The sequence below is a fragment of the Nymphalis io genome, chromosome 26, assembly GCF_905147045.1.
Source record: "Nymphalis io chromosome 26, ilAglIoxx1.1, whole genome shotgun sequence".
Classification (NCBI taxonomy): domain Eukaryota; kingdom Metazoa; phylum Arthropoda; class Insecta; order Lepidoptera; family Nymphalidae; genus Nymphalis; species Nymphalis io.
The window spans coordinates 7,786,553-7,814,109 of NC_065913.1; the positions used below are offsets into that span (position 1 = coordinate 7,786,553).

The window sequence follows — 27,557 nt, forward strand, 5'->3', positions numbered from 1 at the left end:
GTATTTCTTAATTTTTCTACTTAGTTTTTAAAAACCAACCTTTTTTGTATAACAACAACACGGATATAAAATTAAAAAAAAAACTTCGTTGTTTCTTTTGTGTACAGATAATAGAAAACAAATTTTGACATCTGTATCGTTACGTTAATACCGGTGTTTTCAGACATTATTTCATAAAAAGACATGACGTCACACTTTTTTTTTTAAACACTGACAATAATAATAATGACAAACGAAAACCGTTTCCGTTGTGTGTGTGTGAACTGTATTTAAAAAATACTCCTAAAACTATTTTAAAAATAACACTAAAACTACAAAAAAAAAAGTGAAAATCTGTTGATAAACAGAAAACAATTTGCCTATTTAAATTTAAAATATTATAATGTACGGTAATTATATTTTTTTTACGTAATTAAAGTTATTAATGCCCAGTATTAGAGCTTTTATTGTACTTGACCTGTAGTGGTTAAAAATATAATTATAATATCCTGTGATATTATTCACACACAGCCATCTGATCCCAAACTAAGCAGAGCTTGTACTATGGAAACCAGACGACTGATACACTACATTTCTTTTGTAAATACAGTAAGTATTATTATATAGATAATTACACCCAGACTCAGGACAAACAGACATGTTCATGCACACAAATGTCTGTCCTGGGTGGGAATCGAACCCACAACCTTCGGCGTGAAATGCAAGTATCTAACAACCTCGCCAACCGGCCTGAAAGGATAGCCAGACGCGTAATCGTGGGTTGATTTATGTATAACTATTATTGTGATATGTTTTGATTATATTATGTACTTTACATAATTATTTAAACACTGATTATTTCCTTGTTTTATTAATATGATACTCATATTCCCTCTGGTATTTCCATGGTACCATTTCATACCTCACCATAGGTAATGTAATTGTATTTATAAGGTAACATCAAAAGTGCTTAATCGTTGTCGCTGTCGGATATATCAATTTCCTCTATTCAACATAGATGCATTACTTATTGATTGTCAAATTATATACTACTAATGTCTTTTTGATAAAAGTTTATAAGTTTATATTTATTTTTAATATAATATGTTAATACATGTCGTCGATTACGACTAATTAGTAACTCATTTGATTTTATTGTATCGGTAGGGTGTGAACGCCGTGACGTAATGAGTCACGTGATCGGAATCGTTTGGAGGGGCAACTGTCACATTTTAATGGTTAGAGAGCGATGAGTCGGAAGCTCAATTCATTACAGAGAGCGATACAGTTCGGACCTTCCAAACGGGATCGTTGGGTCACGCAACTCCGATAGTTATAATATACCTACTTTGTAATTTGTGATTGCTGATTACCTACATAAAATACAAGAATTACCATACTGTATCTTTGTGGTTAATTGCCTGAGACCTACGCCATGGACCCTGTACCAGAAGCACCAAGCGATGACGGGTGTGCCGCTGATCTATCGAAGACGCCGTCATACATATTATATTACCAACCAAGATAAAGAACACTATCGAGTGAAACATAGATAATAATAATAACAAAGTCTCCCCAAATAAAATCTCTCCTAGCGCGCAAATCAGAAATCAGACTAATAAAGTCTGACCAAAATATCGGAGGAGATTCTGTGGACTCTCTTGCATAACGCAAGGAGTCAAAGGTTTTACTTATAAATATTAGTGGCTATTTAGTTCAACACTGATTCGAAAGAAGACGCACCATTGTTTAACTAATCACTCGTTCAAGAACGTTTATAAGTAAGGCCGTAAGTTATTTATTTACAAAGTCACTTGGTATGCAATATAAATACAATAGTGATTGGAGAATTAACCCTGAATATACTGTGTGCATAATACACGTATCATTATTGAGAGAAGAGCCGGTTGGCGTGGCGTTCCCACCCAGGACAGACATTTGTGTGCATGAACATGTCTGTTTGTCCTGAGCCTGGGTGAAATTCTCATATAAGTATGTATTTACAAAAGAAAAGTAGTGTATGTAGTATATCTGTTGTCTGGTTTCCATAGTACAAGCTTTGTACAAGCTTAATTTGGGATCAGATGGCCGTGTGTGAAAAATGTCCCAGGATATTATTTATATTATGTTACGTAACACCTAACAATTTTGTCGTTAAATGTGTATGAGTATAAGACGATAAAAGTTTTTCTAAAATATTCGATAAATTACTTATGTATATTTATTACAACTTTGTACATATTATTTTTATTGCTAATTAAAAAACAGCACCGCGCCGTGGTTTTTATGTTGTAAGATATCATAACTGTATTTAATGAGAATTTGTACGTTTTGTTGATACTAATGTATGTTTGTTTGTTACGCTTCAAGAAATGTACATAGACCGTGTTTGAGGTACGAATGTATATAGGGCTACTAACATCTGACACGCCCCCCCCCCTCTTTACACGCGGTAGTGTGAGTGTGTCGCGGTAACTACTTTGCAATGTTTTATGTTAAACACTTTTATACACACGATACAAATGCACCGGTGACCCTGGAATGGCTTAGTGCTCGTTGCGTCTAAAGCAAATAAAAGCGGCTTCTCGCGAGTCGACTTTAAATAATGAACTGTTCGATCGAAAGTCATTTTATTTTAAATCGATACAACAAAAACTATTCAATAAAAAATGGCCGCCATTCAATCCTTACTAATATGTCAATTACTGATTTGGACAATAAAACACTTTTTTTTATACAAAATCGTGCTATTATGTAATACTTTTAATTTGAATAAAATACAACAATTTTATATACATATATAAGCCCACATCTTGCTCGTCCCGTACGTCATGCAGTACGCTATGCCATCGCCTGACGAAAACCTCCTCACTCATCTTCGCAGCTGTCGCTTACGGCTCGCCTCGACGTTGCGCGTAAGAAATATTATTAATATGAAAGTTAGATACTACAAGATTAAATACACACATACTTCTAATAATGAATTTCAGTGAAATTAGATGCAGGTTTCCTCACGATGATTTCCTTCAAAGTTAGGCAAAGGAAAATTCAGTAATGCCCGCTTGGGTTCCAACTCACGTTAGCGCAGAAGTTATACTACACCCATCCAAACATAATATGTCACATGTTTATGATAATTACGCATGTGTTCGTGAGCGATTATGAAATGTCAGCGAAAGTGTGATATTATCATGGATTGTTTACTCTCTGCCGTGTTTACGAATGTTGAATCGGTTTTTATTAAAAGTGATAATCAAATATGCGTCTTTGGGATGGTGTTACGTATTACGCTGAGTTTCTTTCGCCGGTTCTTCTCAGGTTAGAATATTTCTTTTCCGAACCAGTGATAGTTTCTAATTTGACTTTTTTTTTTTTTATAGAATAGGAAGGTGGACGAGCATATGGGCCACCTGATGGTAAGTGGTCACCAAACGCCCTTAGACATTGGCATTCTAAGAAATGTCAACCATCGCTTATAGCCAATGCGCCACCAACCTTGGGAACTAAGATTTTATGTCCCTTGTGCCTGTAGTTACACTGGCTCACTCACCCTTCAAACCGGAACACAACAATATCAAGTATTGCTGTTTTGCGGTAGAATATCTGATGAGTGGGTGGTACCTACCCAGACGAGCTTGCACAAAGCCCTACCACCACTATCAAGAAGTAAGTGTAAAGCTTCCATGTTCAAAAGGACTATGTTCTATTTGATACGTAATTAGTGAAATTTTATCATCACAATTTTAATGATTGAATAATAATAAGGGACAAAAAAGAATATTGCCTTTATGTAAATAATGAGACAGTATGTATACCCTATTCAAATCGGAGTAGGAATAAAGGTAAATAAACCTTAGATATACAAATTGCATGCGATTTTATAATTGTTCTGCTGTAGTACGCACTATAAACAGTTCTTGATTATTTTTAACTTTATTTATAATACAACACTATTCCACTTAACTAGTTAAAGCCACATTAATTTAACTTTCGAAGTTTTGATTACAACTTCGCGGACATTGAAAAGGCAATATTTTCGCGAATCCATAAAAAACAGTAACAGCCCGTTAATGTCCCACTGCTGGTTTATGGCCTCATCTCCCTTTTTTGAGGAGAAGGTTTTGGAGCTTATTCCACCACGCTGATCCAATGCGGGTTGCTGGAATACACATGTGGCAGAGTTTCAGTGAAATTAGACACATGCAGATTTCCTCACGATGTTTTCCTTCACCGTCAAGCGCGAGACGAATTATTATCACAAATTAAGCACATGAAAATTGAGTGGTGCTTGCCCGGGTCTGAATCACGATCATCGGTTAAAATTCACGCGTTCTAACCACTAGGCCATCTCGGCCATCTCGGCTAGGTCATCTCGCGAATCCATATTGAATATCATAGATTATTCAAGATCTCGACCAATAATATCGCGCCAATTGATATCGGTGACCAATGATATCGTTGTCGCAAGTTGTTTATTTGGGTTTATTCCTGCTGTGCTTGGAATAATGTAATGATAATAATAATGTCCTCCAGACCGATTTCTTTTTTTCGATTATTGGCCTGACCTGGGAATTGAACCCAGGACCTCCGGGTCTGCGGCCTTAAGCCACTAGACCAACGAGGCAGTGCTTGGAATAGTTTAAATGCATGTTCGTTAACTTCTTTCCAGAAGTGTTATTAACGTATATGATCGATAATATTTGAATGATAGTTACTTTGTATTAAGTTTAAAACGTTGGGAAATGTCGTCTACATCTGCTTAATAAATGATGTCGGTTTGTGGGCGTATACGTTTTGATAAGCTAGAGATTATTTAACTTATATGTAATAGGTCAGTTCAATAAATAATTAATAAAAAATGATAACATATTAACTTTCAAATTTAATTTAATTTCAAAGTAAATTTATATATAAAATTAGTCAGTTACATTTTACCTTGAAATATCTTGGATGTAATCTTTGATAATGTTGTAATATTTTGATTTATTTTTTTGCCCCCTTATATGTGTCCGGTGGGGGGTATTGGTACTCTATGTATTTTTCCGTACCCCAAAACTAGTGATGATCGGTTGAGTAGCTAAGGCGTTACAAAAGAACAATTAAACAAACTCACTTTAGCATTTATAATGCTAAGATAAATAAATTTACTAAGCTTAGACTTAAAATGTTCATTATATATATAACCTTTCGTTTAACAAACGGGCTATCGGAACCTAAAAATATTTCTTCCTTATGACGTTATCTAAGATTATAGCGCTTAAACGTATAAACTCTCCAGCTTTATAATATTAGTACGTATATCTTCGAAAGCATCATTATTTGGCTTGCAAATAATAATTATCAAGTTGATTTTGTTAGCATTTATTTAGTCATAACTACTTTACATAATAAATACTCAGCTTAAATATTATAAATAACCTGTTTTTGCTTTCGTTAAACAATATTTACACATATTCATTATGTACATTTTTTTTTATAAATGTTTATTGTCATACTTTTTTTGACAATCATTAAAATAATATTCTTATTTTAAACCGCAGAGAATAATACAATAATAAATTCGCTTCATTACCTATTTTTCTCCTCTGCTTATCGCACGATTGATAGCTAGGGACGCTATTAATAAAAATCAATAATGTTTACGGTCGAATGTCGAATGGTCGAAAGCAACACAAACATGTTTGTATCGTATACGGAGCTTAAAGTAAATATTTTCTTTTTTTTTTTTGAGCGAGCATTACTAAATAGTTACCACTACAGACAGATTAATAAATAGTTCTCATTTAAAATGTTTTTGAATTTATATTTTTATACCTATATAATTATTTATTTATTATATGGTATATTGGAAATTATCAATTATAAATATTTATTTTTTATTTAATTTTGGTCAAATAAAAACGCCTTCATGTAAAATATGTTTTTTAAGCAATTTGACAATAGATGAGTATTCTTAGTGATTTTTTTATTATCAATTTTTTTTGTCCAGTGTTTGTGTTTATTTTAATGTACCTGACTTTGATTTCTAATTACATATTAATTGTAATTAAAATTCAAAGAAATGCAATTATAATCGGCTTGCTATTTCACTTGTTGCTTGTTTGCACTTCTAGGCTAAAATTAATAACTAGCAAGCCTAGCTCTGATATTTTGGTATCTGTGTCTAAGGTGGCATATCTGCTCGAACCGCCAAATGTTAACATCAGGTAATTTTTTTTAGTTTCGCATGTATGACAGCTACATTAGTGTCGATTCTGTACATAATCGAAATCAAAATATTCTTTTATCGAGTAGATTTTCGCGAACACTTTTGAATCGTTATAATTATTACGATTATACTAAATAATGCTAAATATAAAGCTACCACAGGTTCTGTGTGTATGTTTGACTTTGATTTTCTTGCTGAACCTAAGTAATGAAATATCTGAATTAATTTGGTAGAATTAAAAATTATTGCTAACATGTTATTATCATGTTATTATATATATGTAATTATTCTGTTCAAGAATATATTGATTTAATCCTTTTTGTTTTTTTAATTTAATTAAAAATTTACGTTTCAAATTTCATATGATGAAAAATTTATTTTGGTTAGGATTAGTAGTAATTATGCTGGGGGACAATTTTACTAACAAATTGTCACTTTATCGCAATCGAATCGAAGCGTGATCGTTGCCGTTTTTTCCGTTTTCCTATTCTTTAATTTAATTATCGACTAATTCTGTAAAAGTTAACAATTACGTTTGATTTTGACGTAAAGGTATATGGTTAACATATTATCGGTTCGGTTCCGATTCGAATAAATACAGATGATGATTCAAAGTTGGATCGGAATTGAATCGGGAACGTATCGTAATCGTTACAAATTAGTAGAATTCGGCCCCGGAATTTCAAGTCAAGGCCTAGTTTCGGAGATAAATACTTTTTATTTAAAAAAATATCTTAAGTGAATGTTATTATAGATTAAACATATGTAGCATCTCATTACCCCTCAGCAAGTATTCTCCTGTATAATTTTACTCTATATCATCACTACCACATCACAACAGCACATTATGGAAACCATTAAAGAGTCTTTGTCTGCCATGACAGAATTGTTTAACAACAAAATGAATGAGTTCCAGCAGGATCTACAAAAATCTTCCTCGCCTACTACAACTTCTTCTCTGGCTTCAGAATTCACGACCTTTAAGTCATTTATTATTTCTGCACTTAACACATTGCAGCGACAAGTTGAGTTTCTTGCAAGAGAGATGGATCGTCAGGAAATGCGTAGAAGACGAAGAATGCTTCTTTTACATGGAGTACCAGAAGCGAAGTCGGAGGAAACAACATCCCGCGTCACTGGTCTCGTAGTTTAACATCTACTTCTGCCGAATTTTTCCAGTACATGTATAAAAAATTCCTACCGCTTAGGTCGCTTTAATGATAAGAAGTCTAGACCTATTGTAGTCAAGTTTTGTGACGTCACGATGCGAGATAAAATATGGTTCGCCAAAACAAAATTTAAAGGAACTGGAGTCACGCAATCGGAATTTTTAACAAAAAGTAGGCATGATGTCTTCCTTGAAGCAAGATCTCGTTTCGGTATTGACAAATGCTGGACACGGGATGGCTTTATATATATCATAGCTCAAGATGGTACTCGGCATAAAGTCGAATGTTTTTTGGATCTCAATGCTATTCAATTCTCGTCGAATGTGAAGTCTTCCGTTCAGATGAAGACTACCGAGTCTAAAGGTGAAAGGGTGACTATTTCACGCACTAAAAGGATGATTAAAAAGTAATAGTTGATTTTTAACTTTCTTGCGATATTTATCCTTATTAATTGTTACTATTTTCTGTAGTTTGCTTTGTTTTTAATATATACTCTTTTGTTTTGTATGTTAAGTGTCTCGCGTCGTTGAATACATCTACTTGTCATTGTCAAATGTCAATGTTGAATGCCAATGTCTGTTGTAGATTAAAAATTTATTAAGAATATTATGGGAGAAGAGAGATATTATTTTACACTATTAACTTTTGTATTCTTTTTATTAGCTTGTGTATTTTTTTTTTCTTCTCCTATTTCTGTTAGTTACTATGGTTCTGTTGTTGACCTTAAGTGAAACTTCCTTTTTTATTGTTTCTTTTGAGATGCTAACTGGCGGGTTATGGACATGCTACATTAGTCTTATAGGTACACATAATTTTTATTACTTATTTATTGTGTAATATACTTATTATTATTATCAATTTTATTTATTATTAATATTTTTGTATTTATTTTATTATTTATTTGTATTTATTTATATATTAGTACTTTGACCACATTTCTGAATTTCGCAAAAAACTCGAGTGGCTCCCAATCCGTCTTCGCAAGAATACTCGTATTCTTTCTCTTCTTTACTGTATACTTTTTCATCCAAATTCTCCGCACTATCTTAAACACCGTTTTGAATTCCTTAAGGACTCGCACGGCCGCACTCTACGATCTGACGATAATCTAATTCTTAAAATTCCTTCTCACTCTTCTTCTTTTTATACCAATTCTTTCTCTGTCCAAGCAGTTCGCCCATGGAATTCTTTACCACTCCACTTAAGACAATCTCAAACTATTAACACATTTAAAATCCGACTCAAGGCAATTATTTATCTTTATAATTATCAGGGAGTGTTGTTTTATTATCTGCCGCACTTTATTGCTATTTATTATTATTATTATCATAATAACATTCTTTTTTTTTAATGTTTTGTTTTATATATTATATATGTATGTTTATGTATATATTATTTATTTATATGTATGTATATTTAGTTATAGTACTGTATATATATATATATTTATAATTATTTAAAGAATAAAAATTGAGATGATTCGCACACCTCCTTACCGCTTTATTTATTTATTTATTTCATGTCCTTCACCCAAAGGTTGTCTGGAAGAGATCGCTCTTTTAGCGATAAGACCGCCTTTTGTACAAAATAGTTTTCGTTTCTTTTGTGATTAAAATGGTTCTGTAACTCTTTTTATGTACAATAAAGCATATTCTATTCTATTCTAAATACTAAGAAATTTTATTCGTGAGGATTAAAAGCGTTGTTATCTTGCATATTATCATAAAACTGTTCTGCATAAGACATATATAAAAATCAGTTATCATTATTTTGATTTCGCGTGGGTTTAGTGAGATTTGTTACAGGATCGACACGAATGTTTTTGCATGATCAACAAATGAATATTGCATGAATTAATGTATGTTTACAATATGAAAATGCAAATTATGTTCATTTAAATAACTCTCACAAAAGACTTTGAATATCAATGGTTTTGTATTTTAATATGGGGATAACTTACAGCAGCTAAAGTTCCAGAGTTCGATAAAAATGTAAGAATCCGTTTGTCTGTTTCGTCGTCATGATTAAATTGCTGCATAAATAAGTCGTTATTTATATAAGATTAGGTTTTTGTATTGAAATAACTTGTACATACCAAATGATTTTGATGAAATTTTGTATGAAACCTTAAGAAAGGACAGATGCTTTATTTTCATAACCATTTTTTTTCTTTTTTTCTTTTTTCTTTTTTTTTTCGAGGAGGAAAGGCATTTACGCCTGCCGCCCGGACACGACCGGGACGGGTATGTGGGACTCACGGGGCAGAAGGCCACCGTCCTACCCACTAAAACCTCCTCGTTTCCTTCTCGCCGCATGGTGGCGGGGTTACGGGAACGCATTAGCACACCACCGCGACCCCACCTGCGGCCGTCGCTTTGGGTGAGCGACCCACCTGTTGTTTTTTATTGAGGTTTTCTCCTCTCGGCCCGGCCGGTGAAGGCAAGGCCCTCGGTCCCACCACAGGCTGGCGCCTGGTTGGGGAAACGAGTTTGAGAAGGCGGTGACCGAAGTCTGTCCGCCCAGCATCGACACCGAAACTGGACGAACCCGCCTCTCGTTCCTCCTCTACTCCTCTACTCCTGTCTCCGGCAGCCCGAAAGGACTCCGGAGATCAACTCCTCCTCTCTCCGGCGGCCCAAAAGGACACCGGAGTCCTCCTATTTGCCAAGAAGCCGCTCGCTCGTCCACTCTGCGCAACAGAGAAGTCCCAGGAGCGGCTCGCGACACTGCCGCCGCGTCAGTCTCAGCCACGATCGACAAGCAATCCGGAAAAACATCGAATTGCTGGTCGACCCCGTTGCCCAGGGTGCACCACGTGGAGGTGACTGACATGCACCATAACCTAACCCAACCCTCATTCCACGCGTGACAATCTGGTTATGTCATAAATAAGATAGTCTTATCGCTTATGACAAGGTAGGCAAATATACCTTATCGTAAGTGGTCCACTCGTAGACTAGCATATTGGCACTATCAGAGATAATGGACCGTTATACCACTTTTTAATTACACTAACTTAGTAACGACCGAATACTAAAACGTTACTTAAATATTTAAGTGCAACTGAAATATTTGAGACGCGGTTAACTTGAAATTTCGCATACTTAAACGTTAATTTTGATCATTAATTACAACACCTAACCTTTAACACTTTAAACGCCACTCAAAGCTAAAATCGCACATTGAAATGACATTTAAAAAATGTTAAGTGTCAAATGGGCCGCTAATATTATTCGAGACGGCTTTAAATTTGAGAGTGGTCGCTTGCTATTGAATTTATTTTAATTGTTTTGTAAGATTTTAAAAATGTTAAGAATTCCGTTTAAATTTATGAGCTGCTCAAAAAAATTAAGTGGAGCTCAACTATGTGCTTGTATGCTCAAGTATTCAATATTCGGCCGTAACTCTTCAAACCAGAGTACCAGGATAAATTGGACTTAATGGAGTAAGATAATGTAAGATAACCGACGTCATTGGTTTTTCTCAACTTTATCCAAGGTTGCAGAAAAATGTCCAATATAAGACGTTAATTAAATCTGATTAAAAACGGTTATGCGTTGAAATAATCGTTTAAAATCTTGTTACCTATGCACGAGTATAGATAGTTCATGTAATGATAAAATGTCATTGGCGTGACAGCTAACAATAAAATTTGCAAATAATCATTGTGACATTTACCCAAAAAAATCCAACAATAGATTTAGTGCTGTTGTGTTGTCGCTACCGTGAAATTGCATCTGTTCTGTTTCCGGTTGTTACTACAATGATAAAAAATCACCCAATTGATCTAGTGGTTAGGTTATAGGGCTGCATGCTCTACAGTAACAGCCTGTGAATGTTTCACTGCTGGCCTAAGGCTTCTCTCCCGTTTTTCGAGGAGAAGGTTTGGAGCTTATTCCACGCTGCTCCAATGCGGGTTGGTGGAATACACATGTGGCAGAATATCAGTGATATTCGACACATACAGGTTTCCCCACGATGTATTCCTTCACCGTCAAACACGAGATGAATTATAATAACAAATTAAGCACATGAATATTCAGTGGTGCTTGCCCGGGCTTGAACCCACGATGGTTTTAACCAATGGGTTAAAACCACGTGGAAACCTCGTAAATCAGTTGGTAGTGCGCTTGATTTTTCTCTTGTATATCGGATTATGGAACAAGGATAAAGATAGTTCCCCCCCTCAAATAGAAATTTTCGTCATAATCAGTACTTCTATTATAAACAAATATATACTATGTTTCATGCAAATCATTATCAGCAAATCATTTATTATTATCATGAATTCTATTCATTTTTTTAATTGATTATTGTGTCAGTTTGAAACAGAAGATCTAGTTATTAAAAAATCTCAACTTCTATTCTTATCCATTAGACGGTTAGCTAATTCAACGGCAAGCTTTTCTTAAATTTGATGACAAAATTATTATTAATAACATCAGAATAAATGTTTTATGGTGGTTATAAAAAAATTAACGTTCAAGTATATGGCAGTGCCTTGTTTCAAGTTTCATTATATTTTAAATGTATAGGTTGAATTAGTGTTTTGCCTTAGCGATATCACCTGTTACATCGAATATACTTATTTTCATATAATCTGAAATCTCTACTGGTGGTAGAGTTTTTTGCAAGCTCGTCCGGGTAGGTACCACCCACTCATCAGATATTCTATCGCAAAACAGTAGTACTCTGGTTTGAAGGGTGAGTGAGCCAGTGCAATTACAGGCACAAGGGACATAACATCTTAGTTCCCAAGGTTGGTGGCGCATTGGTGATGTAAGCGATGGTTAACATTTCTTACAATGCCAATGTCTATAGGCGTTGGTGACCACTTACCACCAGGTGGCCCATATGCTCGTCCGCCTTCCTAATCTATAAAAAAAAATCTTAATTTATGTATCTTGGTTTATATAAATAAAACAAAGTATGAAACAAATCATTATATTTTAAATGTATACCTCAGTCTGTAGTCTAATTTTTATATTGAAAATTTTATTTATATTTTACTTCGCAGTAAGCGCTATGAAGTTGTTAACGTAAGATCAGATTTGAGGTTGAAAACAAAGATGTATAATCGGTAAGATTTGTGTTCCTGTTTGGTCATAGCGATAGCATTGTTATATGTTGTAGTACATAGAGAATAAACCTCTTAAATGTATATGTGCCGTCAGCACATCGCCTTTTTATTTGTACTCCATATTTGGCACGACGAAATCATAACAATTTATTATTAGATTATTATAATACATTAATCAATCAGTCAGTACAGGGTACTCAAACAATTGTGATGTGTCGTAAATAAAAATATATTATTCCTTCGGTCTTTGAGTATTGCCTAGCCTCATACCTGGATCCGTCTCTGAATATTATATACCTCAGTATCTCAAGATAGTCTACACGCTAAATATATATTGTATAAAATAAATAATATATATATTTTTTTTATATTCGCCGGGAGGGCAAATGACTCTACTCCACCTGGTGGTAAGTGGTAGTAGAGTTCAAACGTGACGACGGCCAGTACAGATGGGAAAAACGTTCTGCAGTAGTCGCCTTCGCCTTGCCGGCCCGCAAGATGCCTCTTCTCGCCTCGTTTGAAGGAGCCCGGGTTGTAAGAGGAGGGGAACACGTGAGCTGGTAAGGAATTCCATTTTTTGGAAGTGCGACAAAGAAAGGAGTTGCCAAATTTCTTTGTTCGCGATGGAATTGATGTCACAGTTAGGCGGTGACATCGAGAACCAGCTCGCGTGGACTTAAGAAGGAAGGGGGAAGCAGGAATTAAAGAGAATAATTCCTCAGAACACTCGCCGTGATACAGTCGATAGAAAGCGCTCAGTGCTGCTATCTCACGACGCAATTGTAAAAGTTCAAGGGTGTTTGAGACCTTTACGTCGCCAATAATGCGTACGGCACGTCGTCCAAGGCCTCCAGTAGGTACTTAGCGGAGCCATCCCAAAGGTGTGTGGCGTTAAAAAACGCCGCACCTTGTTCAGAACTCCGAGTTTCCGTGAAGCTGTTTTTATAACAGCCTCGATGTAATCCCTTGGACTAAGGTCGCAGCGAACGTCAATCCCCAGCATGGCGATTTTGCTTTGTATCACCAGGTGCATAGCTGAGCGGGCAGACCATATGCCGATAGCTTGGAGAGAAGACGTCTGTTCCAGACCCTGTCGAAAGCCTTGGAGATATCGAGGCTGACAGCCAACGATTTTCCATGCTTGTCGATAGCTTCACCCCAGAGGTGTGTTACGTACGCTAGAAGATCACCTGTGGACCCTTTTGGTCGACACCCGTTCTGACGATCATTAATTAGCCAGTGATCTTCTAGGTAATGGATCAGTTGGTTGGTTAAAATCCGTTCCATCACCTTACTAAGTACTGAGGTGTTAGCTATTGGCCGATAATTTGCCGGGTCAGACCGATCCCCTTTTTGGGAACTGCTTGCACATGAGCTCTTCTCCAAGCCTCCGGCACACATCCCGAAGAGAGAGAAAGTTGGAACAGGCGCGTTAACACAGGAGACAGCTTCGCTGCGCACTTCTTCAGCACTATGGCTGGTATTCCATCGGGACCGCTAGCTTTCCGTACATCAAGTGATTGCAGCTGCGCACGCACATCACGTTGCCTGATTTTGATGTCAGGCATCGTATGGCCACATGAAGGTATTGTAGGTGGCAGCGCACTACAATCATCGATGACGGAATTATCGGCAAAGAGTTTAGCCAGGAGATCAGTTTGTTCTTGCGGACTGTGAGCTAGCGATCCGTCCGGATTTCTGAGCGGTGGCAGCGAAGATTGGCAGAAATTGTTTTGCACAGACTTGGTCAGACGCCAGAAGCGACGGGAGCCCCTAGGATGCGAAACAAGGTCATGACCAATCTGTACAATGCGCTGTGCATCCGCTCTCGTGTATGCCTTTCTACAGGATTTGGAATTTTTATTGTAGTTTACTTTCAGTGAGTCAATGTTAGATGCCCCGCTAATGCAGCCTTTGATCCACTTGCGATATGCCGCCTGCTTAGATGATACAGCATCGGTACATTCACGAGTGAACCAACGGTTACGCGTACCCCTACTGACGAGATCTGAGCTAGGAATGTAGTATTCCATTCCCAACATGATCTCGTCAGCAACAGCAGCGGCACTAGCTGTCGGGTCATTCCCACTGAAGCAACGTTCCTTCCAAGGGACCGACGCATACAGTGAAATGTATTCTTTCTCCGTCACTACAAGGATAAAGAATATAAATAAATAATAGGAATTTTTCAGTTGATATATAGAATAGGTAGAGCTTTGTGCAAGCTCGTCTTGGCAGGTACTACCCACTCATCAGATATTCTACCGCAAAACAGCAGTACTTAGTATTGTTGTGTTCCGGTTTGAAGGGTGAGTGAGCCAGTGTAATTACAGGCACAAGGGACATGACATCTTAGTTCCCAAGGTTGGTGGCGCATTGGTGATGTAAGCGATGGTTAATATTTCTTACAATACCAATGTCTATTGTGTTATATGTATTGATATTATTAAAAGTAATTATCATATTTAAATAAATAAATACGTTTTAAAATAATATAAACAACGGAATGTTGTTTTGTTTCGTTAAATCTGAATATAAAACCGGCAATATTTACGTATATTTGTTTATTGAATAATGAAACTGTTCATAAATATATAATTTGTCACTAAACTAACGATTATGCTTTATATGACTAACATTGATGATTCTAATATTTTTGCTTTAATAACTCAAACATATACATATTTATATAGCGAATAATAAAAATATAATACGCACAAATTGAATTGTATGCTATTAAAAAGGGGTCTCTACTTTGCATGTGTCTACGCAAAACGCATATATATATAAATTGTATGTAATGTATTTGTTGTTATTATGTATTTAATGCATGTATTTACGATTAATTTAACGTTTTGTTCTTTTTCAGAAAATCTGTAATCGAGTAAGTAGCTTTTATTTCTTTGTTATTAATTGAGCTTGAAAAGTAATGGCTGACAAAAAATGATCTGCACTAAAAAATATTCGCATGTTTGAATATTCTTTTTTTTTTTTTTTTATAGAATAGGAAGGCGGACGAGCATATGGGCCACCTGATGGTAAGTGGTCACCAAACGCTCTTAGACATTGGCATTGTAAGTAATGTCAACCATCGCTTATATAGCCAATGCGCCACCAACCTTGGGAACTAAGATTTTATGTCCCTTGTGCCTGTAATTACACTGGCTCACTCACCCTTCAAACCGGAACACAACAATAACAAGTACTGCTGTTTTGCGGTAGAATATCTGATGAGTGGGTGGTACCTACCCAGACGAGCTTGCACAAAGCTCTACCACCAGTAATTCGGTAGTTATGCTTTATTTGTTAAACACAAAATTAGAAGGTAATATGTAATTTGACTTTACTTTATTTATTCGATTATAAAAAACATAGTGTGCTATTTTAATATAACCTTAAACGTTTCGGAAGTCATTGTTTTTATTTGTTTTGTTTAGATTTAGATATTGTGTTCATCCTAACTGATCAAACCAATTCAAGTACTGCCAATTTATAAACTTTGTAACGGTTAATTTTTTTTTAATTCTTAATTTAAATCGTATACGTTAAATAATGGAAATCGAATAGTTGAATACTAAATAAATGAAAATGATTAGTTTTCATGAAACTTTGTATTTTAATTGCATGTGATTGGTTACCAGGTTTATCGAAAGACGTTTAGAGCAAGCGCTGAAGCAGGATAAGGGGACGGGATGTCAGATACCGAAGCTAGATCCATTTTCGAAGGAAGTGACGCAATTTGATAAGGAAATGCCGAAAGTTGCCTGTCAAGGGAGGGATTGGGTGAAGTGCTATGTAAGTCGAGTGTTTTTATATTTTTTATATTATAAATAGCCCGCTAGCATTATCCCCACAATTCCAAGGTCACGGTTTGTACGATAATTATTTTATTGTACTTATTTATATTTGTATTTTTTTTTTTTGAGCTAATACAGTCTTATTGTTCATTTAGTTATCACCTGTAATTGAGGTACCACTTCTTTTTCTTATTTTATGAACTGTGTCCTGTCATGTATCTGTGTGTACTTTGTTGGTGATCTAATAAATAAATAAATAAAATAAAAATATGCAATAGTTTTCAATATTTTAATATATGTAATTCAGATATTGATCATTGAATAGTTTATGATACAATTAATTTTAATTAATATGGAGAGTCATTTAAAACTTAACCACACCTCTGAACTGAAATACTTCGTTTATATATTCAAAGTGTCGAGCAAATAATTTTTATTGAATATTATTGGTTGGCTAGCGTATTTACTGTCCGCAATCATTCTAAAACATAATTAAAATACGTGTTCGAGCGAGCAATAAAACTCGTACATTGAAATATCAACGTTTTTATATAATGTACTTATTGTTTGTTGTATGTAGTATTGAGTTATAAACATAATGTTAAATGAAATCGATTAAGGAAAATATAGAATAAATAAAGTTGTTCCGTTTTTGTTTTTATTGTTATTACCAAAAGAATTAGCCGAGATGGCCTTGTGGTTAGAACACGTGAATCTTAACCGATGATCGTGGCTTCAAACCCGGGCAAGCACCACTGAATTTTCATGTGCTTAATTTGTGTTTATAATTTACTCAGGCTTGACGATGATGGAAAACCTCGTGAGGAAACCTGAATGTGTCTAATTTCATTGAAAATATATCACATTTGTATTCTACTAACCCGAATTGGAGCTGCGTGGTGAAATAAGCTCCAAACCTTCTCCTCAAAAAAGGGAGAGGAGGCCTTAGCCCAGCAGTGAGATATTAACAGGCTGTTACTGTACTGTACTGTACCGTACCAAAAGAAAGATTGATATTGTCTATGAATAGATATTTTTTGCCATTTATCACCAGGCCATAAAAATAGTTATGACCTGTTGTTCATATATAATGCTTCATTTTTTCTAGCATTCTCAATGTAAAGTGGTACCTGAAATATTAGACACGATGAGAAACATAGTCTGTACATATAGCGATATTATATACGAGAGCGATCAGAAGTATGTAATTGGTGAGCCGTTCGAGGTTTATGGAGCCGATGCTTATGTACTTACGAAAAGTGACCACGTTAAAGTTAAGTGCTCTGGGACACATAAAGATAGGTAAGAACGTTGTATTTATTAGTAGTGCTAAAAATCTTTTAATAATTTTATTGTATTAGCCGGTAGGGCTCTGTGCAAGCCCGTCTAGGTAGATACCACCTACTCATCATATATACCGCCAAACAGCAGTCATTATTGTCATGTTTCGATTTGAAGGGTGAGTGAGCCAGTGTGAACTATAAGCAACAATACAATACAAGGGACATAACATCTTATTTCTCAATGTCGGTGACGCATTGATGATGTAAGGGATGGTTAATATTTCTTGCAGTACTGATGTCTATGGGCGGTGATCACTAAAAAACAAGTGGTCCACATGCTTTTCTGGTCACCTATTGGAAAGAAATAAAATAAGGAACAAACATAACACCCCGTCTTATTGCCTTCACTGATGACAGAACCGTTCTAAACGGAGAATAGTCCGCTACGCAGGAGATATTATAGTTTTCGAGTACACACGGGTGCACTTATAATCCGATGGGATGGCAATCCGATATGGCAGGCGAGAGTTCTTCATAAATATGGATTTCACATGTACACATAATAATTTAGGTGAAAATAGTTGGGGGTAAGGCAGGTGGTATAACAACGCCACGGTAGCATGCGAAAGCGATCCCGTGGCGCTCCTCGTTAAGACGGTAAGGATACCGCTGGTTTTTTAGTGGGTATTCCGATGTTCGGGGCGCACTCGGCGCCCCCCCAGTTCCCGTGGGGGAAACGCGTAACGCGTTATTCCAGCGTTAAAAAAAGGTGATATAACAAAAGTAATAATCAAAATCGCTTCAGTGGTTTAGCCGTTAAAGCGGAACAAGAACAGTTACAGTACTTTCGCATTTATAATATTATTATAGATTAACAATGATTTTATTATATCGTAAATAAAGCAAACAACGAGGAAAAACGTGACGCCATATTGATACTATTATGCTAATCAACTAATACAGATATACATATAATTATAATTTCAATACGCCGCTCGGATACGGTAGCCAAGTGGATACCACAGGCGGATACAAAATGACCTTCCCGTGACCTTCATTCATGTTTATTAAACGTATTGGTGTTGATGGAAAAGATCGTGAGAAAACCAGCACGTGTAGAATTAAATGCTCATATAAACATATTTAGTAAACTCTATCCAATCTTAACTTTAGTTTTGTCCAGCTGTGGGACGTTTGCTGATTATACTGATATTTGCCGTATTCCACGACATACAACATATATTTTTAAAATGGCGATTAAGCCAGCCGACCTTAGGATGTTCAGAAACCTTTGAAGGTGTGCAAAAGAAATGAATTTAAAAGAAATCATATGTCACGAATACATAGATACTAATATAATATAAAATTGCTATTTTAATTTTAATTTGGATTTTGTTTACATTTTAGCATCCTTCCAGTAAAGTGGATAGGTCATTGCGTTGGATTTCGTTCCTCCGTCCAACCGAAGAAACCGCCACCAGGCAGGGAGGATTCGCTGAACGTGCTCATCTTGGGATTCGATTCGACCTCAAAGAACGGTTTCATAAGGCGTATGCCGAAGAGTTACAAAATTTTGACCCAGAAACTTCGTGCTACTGTATTGAACGGGTAAGTTTTATACCAGTTGAACTCGTTAGATACCCTATGTCCATCTGTGTCCTTGACAACACATATGTAAAATTTTATATTTATCGGGCTTTTTTATCTTAACTTTCATTTTAGCGAAGCGTATGTGCCAAATATCAGTTCATATTTAACCTTTAAAAATGATGCATACTTATAAATTGTTGTCCATGCCTCTTATTTAGAGTAATGTATTTAAAACAAAGTATTTGTTTAATGGTTTATTTTAGTAATTAACCTTTTGTATGTACTCTAGTTGGTAAGCCTTATTCGATAAATGAAAAATAAGGAGTGAAAAGTATGTGTTTTTCTGGTGGTAGGGCTTTGTGCAAGCTCGTCTGGTTAGGAATGAGCCAGTGCAATTACAGGCACAAGGGACATAACATCTTATTTCCCAACGTTGGTGACGTATTGGCGATGTAAGAGATGGTTAACATTTCTTACAATGCCAATGTCTATGGGCGTTGGTGACCACTTACCATCAGGTGGCCCATATGCTCGTCCGTCTTCCTATACTACAAAAAAAATATATATTTGAAATTTGGGCTACCACAGGGTTCAATTTTCGAACCGTTATTATTCATTGTATACATCATTGACTCTACAGTTACAACATAGTTGGTGATGGTACACCGGCTGCCTTGTTTCCAATACTAACCGGTAAAACTGAATTAGAACTACCGGATGTGAGGAGGAAGATGAACAACGCAACTTTAGACTCAATGCCGTTTATATTTAAAAAGCTGAAAGATGATGGGTAAGTTTGCTATCCCTTTGTTTTACTATTTATTTACGCTCATAGCTTTATATAATATTTAACGTGTCTATATAAGTGGGTAGTGGTAATGATTATTTAATATTTTGATGAATAATAATATATAAATATAATAGATAACGACAAATCAGTTCAGCGTCTTTTTTGTTTTGGTATTGATGAGTTTTATTGTTATTAATAATAAAGTTTAACGAAGTGCAAAATTGTATATATGTTTTTTTTTAATAATAGTTATGCTTATAGAGTATTTTATACAATTTTTGTTATTTATAAAAATATATATGTATATTTTTTTGTTTAATACTATTGCAGAGGAGAAAATGTAGTATTTATAATGTTATTACTTTAAATATATAAAGTGCCCAGTATTGATTTTTAAGTATTGCAGTACCCTCTTATGTAATAGGTGTAGTATTAAGTATAAACGTATTTTTAAAAAAACGTATTTTAAAAAGCCGAGATGGCCTAGTGGTTAGAACGCGTGAATCTTAACTGACGATCGTGGGTTCAAACCCGGGCAAGCACCACTGAATTTTCGTGTGCTTAATTTGTGATTATAATTCATCTCGTGCTTGACGGTGAAGGAAAACATCGTGAGGAAACCTGCATGTGTCTAATTTCATTGAAATTATGCCACATGTGTATTCTACCAACCCGCATTGGAGCAGCGTGGTGGAATAAGCTCCAAACCTTCTCCTCAAAAGGGAGAGGAGGCCTTAGCCCAGCAGTGGGACATTAACAGGCTGTTACTGTACTGTACTGTATTTTAAAAGAATTCTTTCATCCTTGTTCATACCATATAAATATATATTTTTATTCTTGATTTATTTTAGGTATCGCACGGCGTATTTCGAAGATATGCCTTGGATCGGCACGTTTCAGTACCGTTTCAACGGCTTCATGCACCAGCCGGCGGATCATTATCTCAGAGCGTTCTATCTCGAAGAATCTCATAACGGCAAGAAATGGTCGAGCAACAAGATCAAATACTGTGTGGGAGACACGCCACAGTATAAACTAATGCTCAATATTACTGATCAGGTATATATTTCCTCAATCTAGTCTATACTTTATATCCCAAATTTACAATGTCGAAGGGAGCAGGGAGCTGGTGACCATTTACCATTATGTGGTAGGGCTTGTGCAATCCTGTCTGGGTAGGTACCGCCCGATCATCACTTATTCTACCGCCTAAAAGCGATGCTTAGAGGTAAGCGAGCTAGTGAGGACATAACATCTTATTTCCCAAGGTTGGTTTTTTTTTATAGAATAGGAAGGCGGACGAGCATATGGACCACCTGATGGTAAGTGGTTACCAACGCCCATAGACATTGGCATTATAAGAAATGTTAACCATCGCTTACATCACCAATGCGTCACCAACCTTGGGAACTAAGATGTTATGTCCCTTGTGCGTGTAATTACACTGGCACACTCACCCTTCAAACTGGAACACACCAATACCAAGTTCTGCTGTTTTGCGGTAGAATATTTGATGCTGGGGTGGTACCTACCCTGACGAGTTTGCACAAAGCTCTACCACCAGTAAAAGGTGAAGGTGTTAAAGCGTAGCATGGTTAATATTTCTTATTGTGTCTTTGGGCGGTGGTGACCACCTACCATCAGGTGGCCTATTTGTCAGTCTACCTATCTATTTTAAATAAATAATTAAATCAGTTGGTACATATTTATCCGCGTAGTAGCTTTTAATAAACTATCATGATAATAAAAAGAATATATATTATTTCTTTTTCAGTTCTTACGTCTTGATGGTAAACGATTTTGTTTCACCTTCATAGCGGATATAACTCATGATGACTTCAACATGATTTCAACCGCTGATGATGATACAGCCGACTTCCTGACTAACTTTTTAAAATCGGGAATGGGAGAAGATACATTACTGATGGTCATGGGCGACCATGGACCTAGGTAAGTTATTATCGTTCGGTCATATATTTAAAGGATTTTCATCATTATTCCACCAACCCGCATTGGAGCAGCGTGGTGGAATATGCTCCAAACTTTCTCCTTAAAAGGGAGAGGAAGCCTTAGCCCAGCAGTGGGACATTAACACGCTGTTACTGTTAATAATAATATAATAATAATATTATTATGTACAATAACGATTCGTTACGTAACATACGAACTATAGTATGATCTCTTTAATGAGTCCTCACCTGCGCGGTACTGGGTGCGGGGTGTGAAGACTGAGGGGACTGAGGGAGGTGTGCTCATACATAGTCATAAGTCAACAAATATTTTCCCGACACTTTTTATCTCTGTGTGTGTGTTTGTTCCAAAACTCCACCCAAAAACGTTCCAAAAATGTTGTAATAATTTCCAAAAACATTTTCAGATACGCAAAAGTCCGTAACACGCTTCAAGGGAAACTCGAAGAGAGATTACCACTGATGGCGATTAGATTGCCGGACTCTTTTCGAATAAAGCATTGGAAGATGCAGGACAACCTTGATAACAATGCCGATGTACTGACAACCCCCCACGACATACACGCGACGGTGCTGGATTTTCTCGATTTGAGGAAATATTGGAATCCATACAAGGTTTCCGGCGCAGATTTGACGAGGGGCCTCAGTCTTCTACGGCCTGTGAGTAAAATATTTAATACAATTTAACATAAAACTTGACCTGTCTTTGAATTGAAGCATTATATAATGGGGGAAAGTCCCAGTCTTTACTTTGCTGTTCAAGCGTGCTTCATACCAAATTTCACCAAAATCGGTTCAGTGGTTCAGCCGTGAAAGCGTGACGACATACTGACAGATGGAATGCTTTATTTTTTGCGTTTATTATGCGTATAGATATAAAGAAATATGTTCGTAAATGTATTCTATCTCATTAAGTAACAGCCTATAAATGTCCCACTGCTGGGCTAAGGCCTCCTCTCCCTTTTTTGAGGAGAAGGTTTGGAGCTTATTCCACCACGCTGCTCCAATGCGGGTTAGTGGAATACACATATGGCAGAATTTCAGTGAAATTTGACACATGCAGGTTTCTTCACGATGTTTTCCTCCACCGAAAAGCACGAGATGAATTATAAACAGAAATTAAGCACATGAAAATTCAGAGGTGCCCGGGTTTGAACCCACGTTCATCGGTTAAGTTTCACGCATTCTTACCACTGGGCCATCTCGACTTATTATTAGTTTTCTGTCTAAATGTATAATATTTTAGTATTCTATCCAAATGTATAATATCTCGGGCATGATATGAATGGTGAGGATTTTACTTTAATATTTCTCCAGCTCCCGTGAAAATGTTCAATGGTTGAGCAATGAATGCGCTACAAAAAAACGACGCTGCGACCCTTTTAAACCCACGACAAAGCCAGCTATTATTACTCATGGCAATAATCGCCCACATCCCAATTTGCCACAGGGGCTCGTGTATTGCGAAGACTCTTTCTGTACTCTATTCCAATCGACTAAGAAATAGAATTTAAACGGAATAAGACTTTATTTATAATACACCACTTTTCCGCTTAACTAGTTATAACCACTTTTGTTTAACTGCCTAAGTTCCTAATACAATTTCGCGGACGGTAAGGGTAAGGGTAAGAACTCACAAAGCGGTTTTCACTCGCGCCAGCCGCAGTTAGATAGGTATTGCGACCAAAGATATCGCGCCAATTCAATGTCGAAGTCGTTTACTTGTCTTCACTCCTCTTGTGGTCGGAATGGGATGGGTATGTGTAAAAAAAAAAGTGTCGTTTTTTAATTTGGTATGAAATTAAAACAGGAATTACATAGGCTCGATAAAATTTCCAGATAACACAGAATCGTTCGTGCAGTGAGGCAGGTGTGGAGCCGCACTGGTGCTCGTGTGTGTCGTGGGAGGAGCTGCCGTCGGGCAGCGAGCGACACGCGGCCGCCGCCGACGCGCTGCTGCGGCACGTCAACGCGCTCACTGACAGCGTGCGGTGGGCGCAGCCGCACACACCCGCACACCCGCACACACCCGCACACACCCGCACACACCCGCACACACCCGCACACACCCGCACATACCCCCGCACACCCGCACACACCCGCACACACCCGCACATACCCCCGCACACCCGCACACACCCGCACACACCCGCACATACCCCCGCACACCCGCACACACCCGCACACACCCGCACACATCCGCACATACCCGTACACACCCGCACACAACCCGCACAGCACATGAACTCTCTCAACGGGAGTCCTTTTATTTTTGCAGGTCGAAGTGCATCGTCCGCACTCTGAAGTCGGTCCCATGGGTGATGAAGCAGGTCGCCAACAACGGCGTGCTGACGTTCGTGGAGGCCAAGGACACAGACGGGTACGTGGGCAGGTTCGGTGCCCGGGTCCAGCAGGAAAGGGAAAACTATCAAGTAAAGGTTAGTTCGTAATAATTTTTTTTTATTTTTTATATTAGCCGGGAGGGTAAATGACTCCACTCCACCTGATGGTAAGTGGTAGTAGAGTCCAAACGCGACGACGGCCAGTACAGTCGGGAAGAATGTTCTGCACTAGCCGCCTTCGCCTTGCCGGTCCGCAAGATGCCTCTTCACGCCTCGTTTGAAGGAATCCGGGTTGTAAAAGGAACACGTGATTTCATATGAAATTAATGTTTCTATAAAGAAATAACTTCTTAGGTACATTTCGAAGGTGAAGGATATATTGTGATAAAGTAGTGGTATTTTTGTGTCATAAAATTTATATTAAAATGTATTAGAAAAATATTATAATTACGAAATACGCACATGCGCACTAGTCCACAGTGAAAATACCTGTGGGTATCTCTCTTAAAAACACACACAATAACTCACGCACACAAACACGTATCGACATTTAACACTTCTCAGCTAAGTGCATTTTGTTATGAAATATATTATATTATTCCAGATTGAGGTGGGTCCAGGTAGCGGCATGTACGAAGCTTCGATGTCGTACGTCGTGAAAGAAGACAGATATGAAATTAATACGAGGGATATATCACGGACGAACGCGTGAGTTCCTTTGTTGAATTACTTGCTTTATAACTTTTTCTACAGCCGAACAGCTATACTTAGTTTTGTTGTATTCTGGTTTGAAGGGACTAGGACCGATTGATTTGGACTCGTATAAGCTATCCAAGCCAACGATTTATGTAACTAAATTTCGCCCGAGCGTGAGAAGGGGGGGGGGGTAGATGCAGGGTTTTGTACCTTTTTCTGTTTTTTACTGGTGGTAGGGCTTTGTGCAAGCTCGTCTGGGTAGGTACCACCCACTCATCAGATATTCTACCGCAAAACAGCAGTACTTGTTATTGTCGTGTTCCGGTTTGAAGGGTGAGTGAGCCAGTGTAATTACAGGCACAAGGGACATAAAATCTTAGTTCCCAAGGTAGGTGGCGCATTGGCTATGTAAGCGATGGTTGACATTTCTTACAATGCCAATGTCTAAGGGCGTTTGGTGACCACTTACCATCAGGTGGCCTATATGCTCGTCCGTCTTCCTATTCTAAAAAAAAAACCCTAACGACGTTTCATGATGATCGGTTGAATAGTTAACACGCTAAAGCTTAATAAACAAACAAACAAACTCACTTTTTATATTTTATTTATAATATTAGTAAATAATGAAAGTTTATATATTTCAGTTACAACGACGAGCCAAGCTGTATAAGTGCGACCAATCCTCATCTCAACAAGTTTTGTTACTGCCGCGATAACATACACTAACGCGCTAGTGACAATCACTCGAGCGATTGAAATACGCGCATGTCTGGATACTGCTTTACTGTAGACTTGTTGCGTACAGATTACAATTAGATTTGGCGCTCGTTTGAATTGTTTTTCTTTTTCGAAATTATATATATTTTTTAATTTATGAGATATAAAACAAATGAAATCAGTGTTTTTTATGTTAAGAAATACACCAAAAACAATTTTTATTATATAGAATGACTTAAATACAAGCGCACTCGAAAAATTCATCTGTATATTATATAATATCTTAGTTTCGATAACGTTGTTCCTATTGCTTAATAACAATTTGTTGATTAATGTAAGTTTAATTTGTAATTTGTGTAAGATATTAATTATGTATTATGCAATAACATGGAAATCTGTAACTAGTCGATATTACTAAAGTTTTTAATTATATTTTAATGTATATACTTATGTAACTATTGTACATTAAAACATAAAATTAAGGCAAGAATTCAAATTTTGAAAACTGAGATATGAAGGGTGTATCAGTGTGCCTAGCATTGCCATACATAACTGCGATTTTTATGGAATTCCGATCATTGTCACTAGATGGCGCTGTTTTAAAGTAAATTCATAAGTAATTTCTCCTTTTATGTTCTGTGAGGTATTCACCTTAATAGGAAGGCCTTTAGTTCTAATATATAAAAAAAATATGTTGGATAAGTGTAATTCTTCCTGTTGAATCAAAAAATAAATAAAATACATATTATTGTTAATGAATAAGTAAAAACAGGTACTAGGCACAGTGTTGGTCATGAAAGACTTATACTCTACAAATATGAACAGTTGATAACCTTGTAAAAGCGTAGTATGGATTAAAAATATATTGTTTAACTGGATTGTAAGTCGTAATGATATAGTTTTTATTTATATTATTTTTGAATTCATATTTTTATCGTAGTTTTTTCGTCGGCCTATAGTTGATTCGTCCGTTCGATAATGGCTATGGTATGGATAATCTCTCTGGACGTATTTTCTTAACGGCCGGACATTAAACTAATATCAGGTATTCATATAATGTTGGAAAATTCTATTTATATAACAATTGTACAGTTATTCATAAATGGCGGCCGAACCCTCTCTGCATTACTTGTACACTAATTTGCATCTCAGGTTTACGGTCGGAAAAAAATATTGAAGAACGTTAATACTTTGCAACCTTGCAAATTTGCATTTGAAGCGCGTTAATTGTGCATCACAGCAAAAAAAGACAAAAGAAGAATTGTAATGAAACATTAAAAAGTAATTCTTTGAAGTGGTATCTATTTTATTATGCTATAATGATTGTTGTTCCTATTTTTTCAAATATCATTTAATCACGCCTAACTGAAACATAAATTGATCTCATTACATAATTTATAAAAAGTATTTTTTTTTTGCTGTCCGTACAAATCTAAGTTTTTGCGCCATTTATAAATTTTTTTTCTTTATAATTATTTCTTTATAAATATAAGTTTTAAGTGAAAATGAAAGTGATTATAAAGGTAATTTCAGTTTTGTTTGGGGGATGATTGAGGATGATTAAAAACATTATATTTTTGTCTCATATTTTATCATATTAACCGTGGTTGATTAAAAAATCCTATAAAAATTTAATATAATTTCAATTTTTTTATCCATTGCAGTATAGATTTGTTATTTCAGAAATATATTGTAAAAATACAAAATGTAAAAAAATAAAATAAAAGTTTTAAAATGCAATAAAATTTAAATTTCCAATGCAATTCTCAACCCAATGTTTTTCCATGCATTTGCAAGCGATAGCCTTAATTAAATTGACATGACGTCATTGGTCGAGATCTATATTATCTGTGGTATTCATTATAGATTGGTGTCAAACGCCATTTTGTCTCGAATGTGCATGTAATGTAAGTCAAATTACATTGGATATAAGTAA

At 36.3% G+C, this 27,557-nt stretch overlaps 1 protein-coding gene and 1 pseudogene across 5 annotated transcripts in view; both read left to right on the forward strand.

Annotated features, from left to right (window-relative positions):
- Positions 1-27,498, forward strand: part of LOC126778468 (uncharacterized) — a 32,134-nt gene extending 4,636 nt beyond the window's left edge. Inside the window, exons 3-15 of one of the 5 annotated variants that reach the window (XM_050502046.1) lie at positions 6,093-6,185; positions 15,306-15,320; positions 16,078-16,231; positions 17,342-17,535; positions 18,924-19,124; positions 19,747-19,896; positions 20,748-20,955; positions 21,671-21,846; positions 22,274-22,526; positions 23,706-23,857; positions 24,145-24,304; positions 24,813-24,916; positions 25,549-27,498. In XM_050502046.1, coding sequence (XP_050358003.1) covers positions 6,093-6,185; positions 15,306-15,320; positions 16,078-16,231; positions 17,342-17,535; positions 18,924-19,124; positions 19,747-19,896; positions 20,748-20,955; positions 21,671-21,846; positions 22,274-22,526; positions 23,706-23,857; positions 24,145-24,304; positions 24,813-24,916; positions 25,549-25,630 — 1,942 coding nt within the window. In that variant the 3' untranslated portion in view covers positions 25,631-27,498. Of the gene's footprint in view, positions 1-6,092; positions 6,186-12,373; positions 12,437-15,305; positions 15,321-16,077; positions 16,232-17,341; positions 17,536-18,923; positions 19,125-19,746; positions 19,897-20,747; positions 20,956-21,670; positions 21,847-22,273; positions 22,527-23,705; positions 23,858-24,144; positions 24,305-24,812; positions 24,917-25,548 lie in introns of all 5 variants that reach the window. The other 4 variants (XM_050502048.1, XM_050502047.1, XM_050502049.1 and 1 more) reach the window with 4 other exon arrangements.
- On the forward strand, positions 6,769-7,838 carry LOC126778566 (uncharacterized; annotated as a pseudogene).
- Positions 27,499-27,557: the final 59 nt, after the last annotated feature.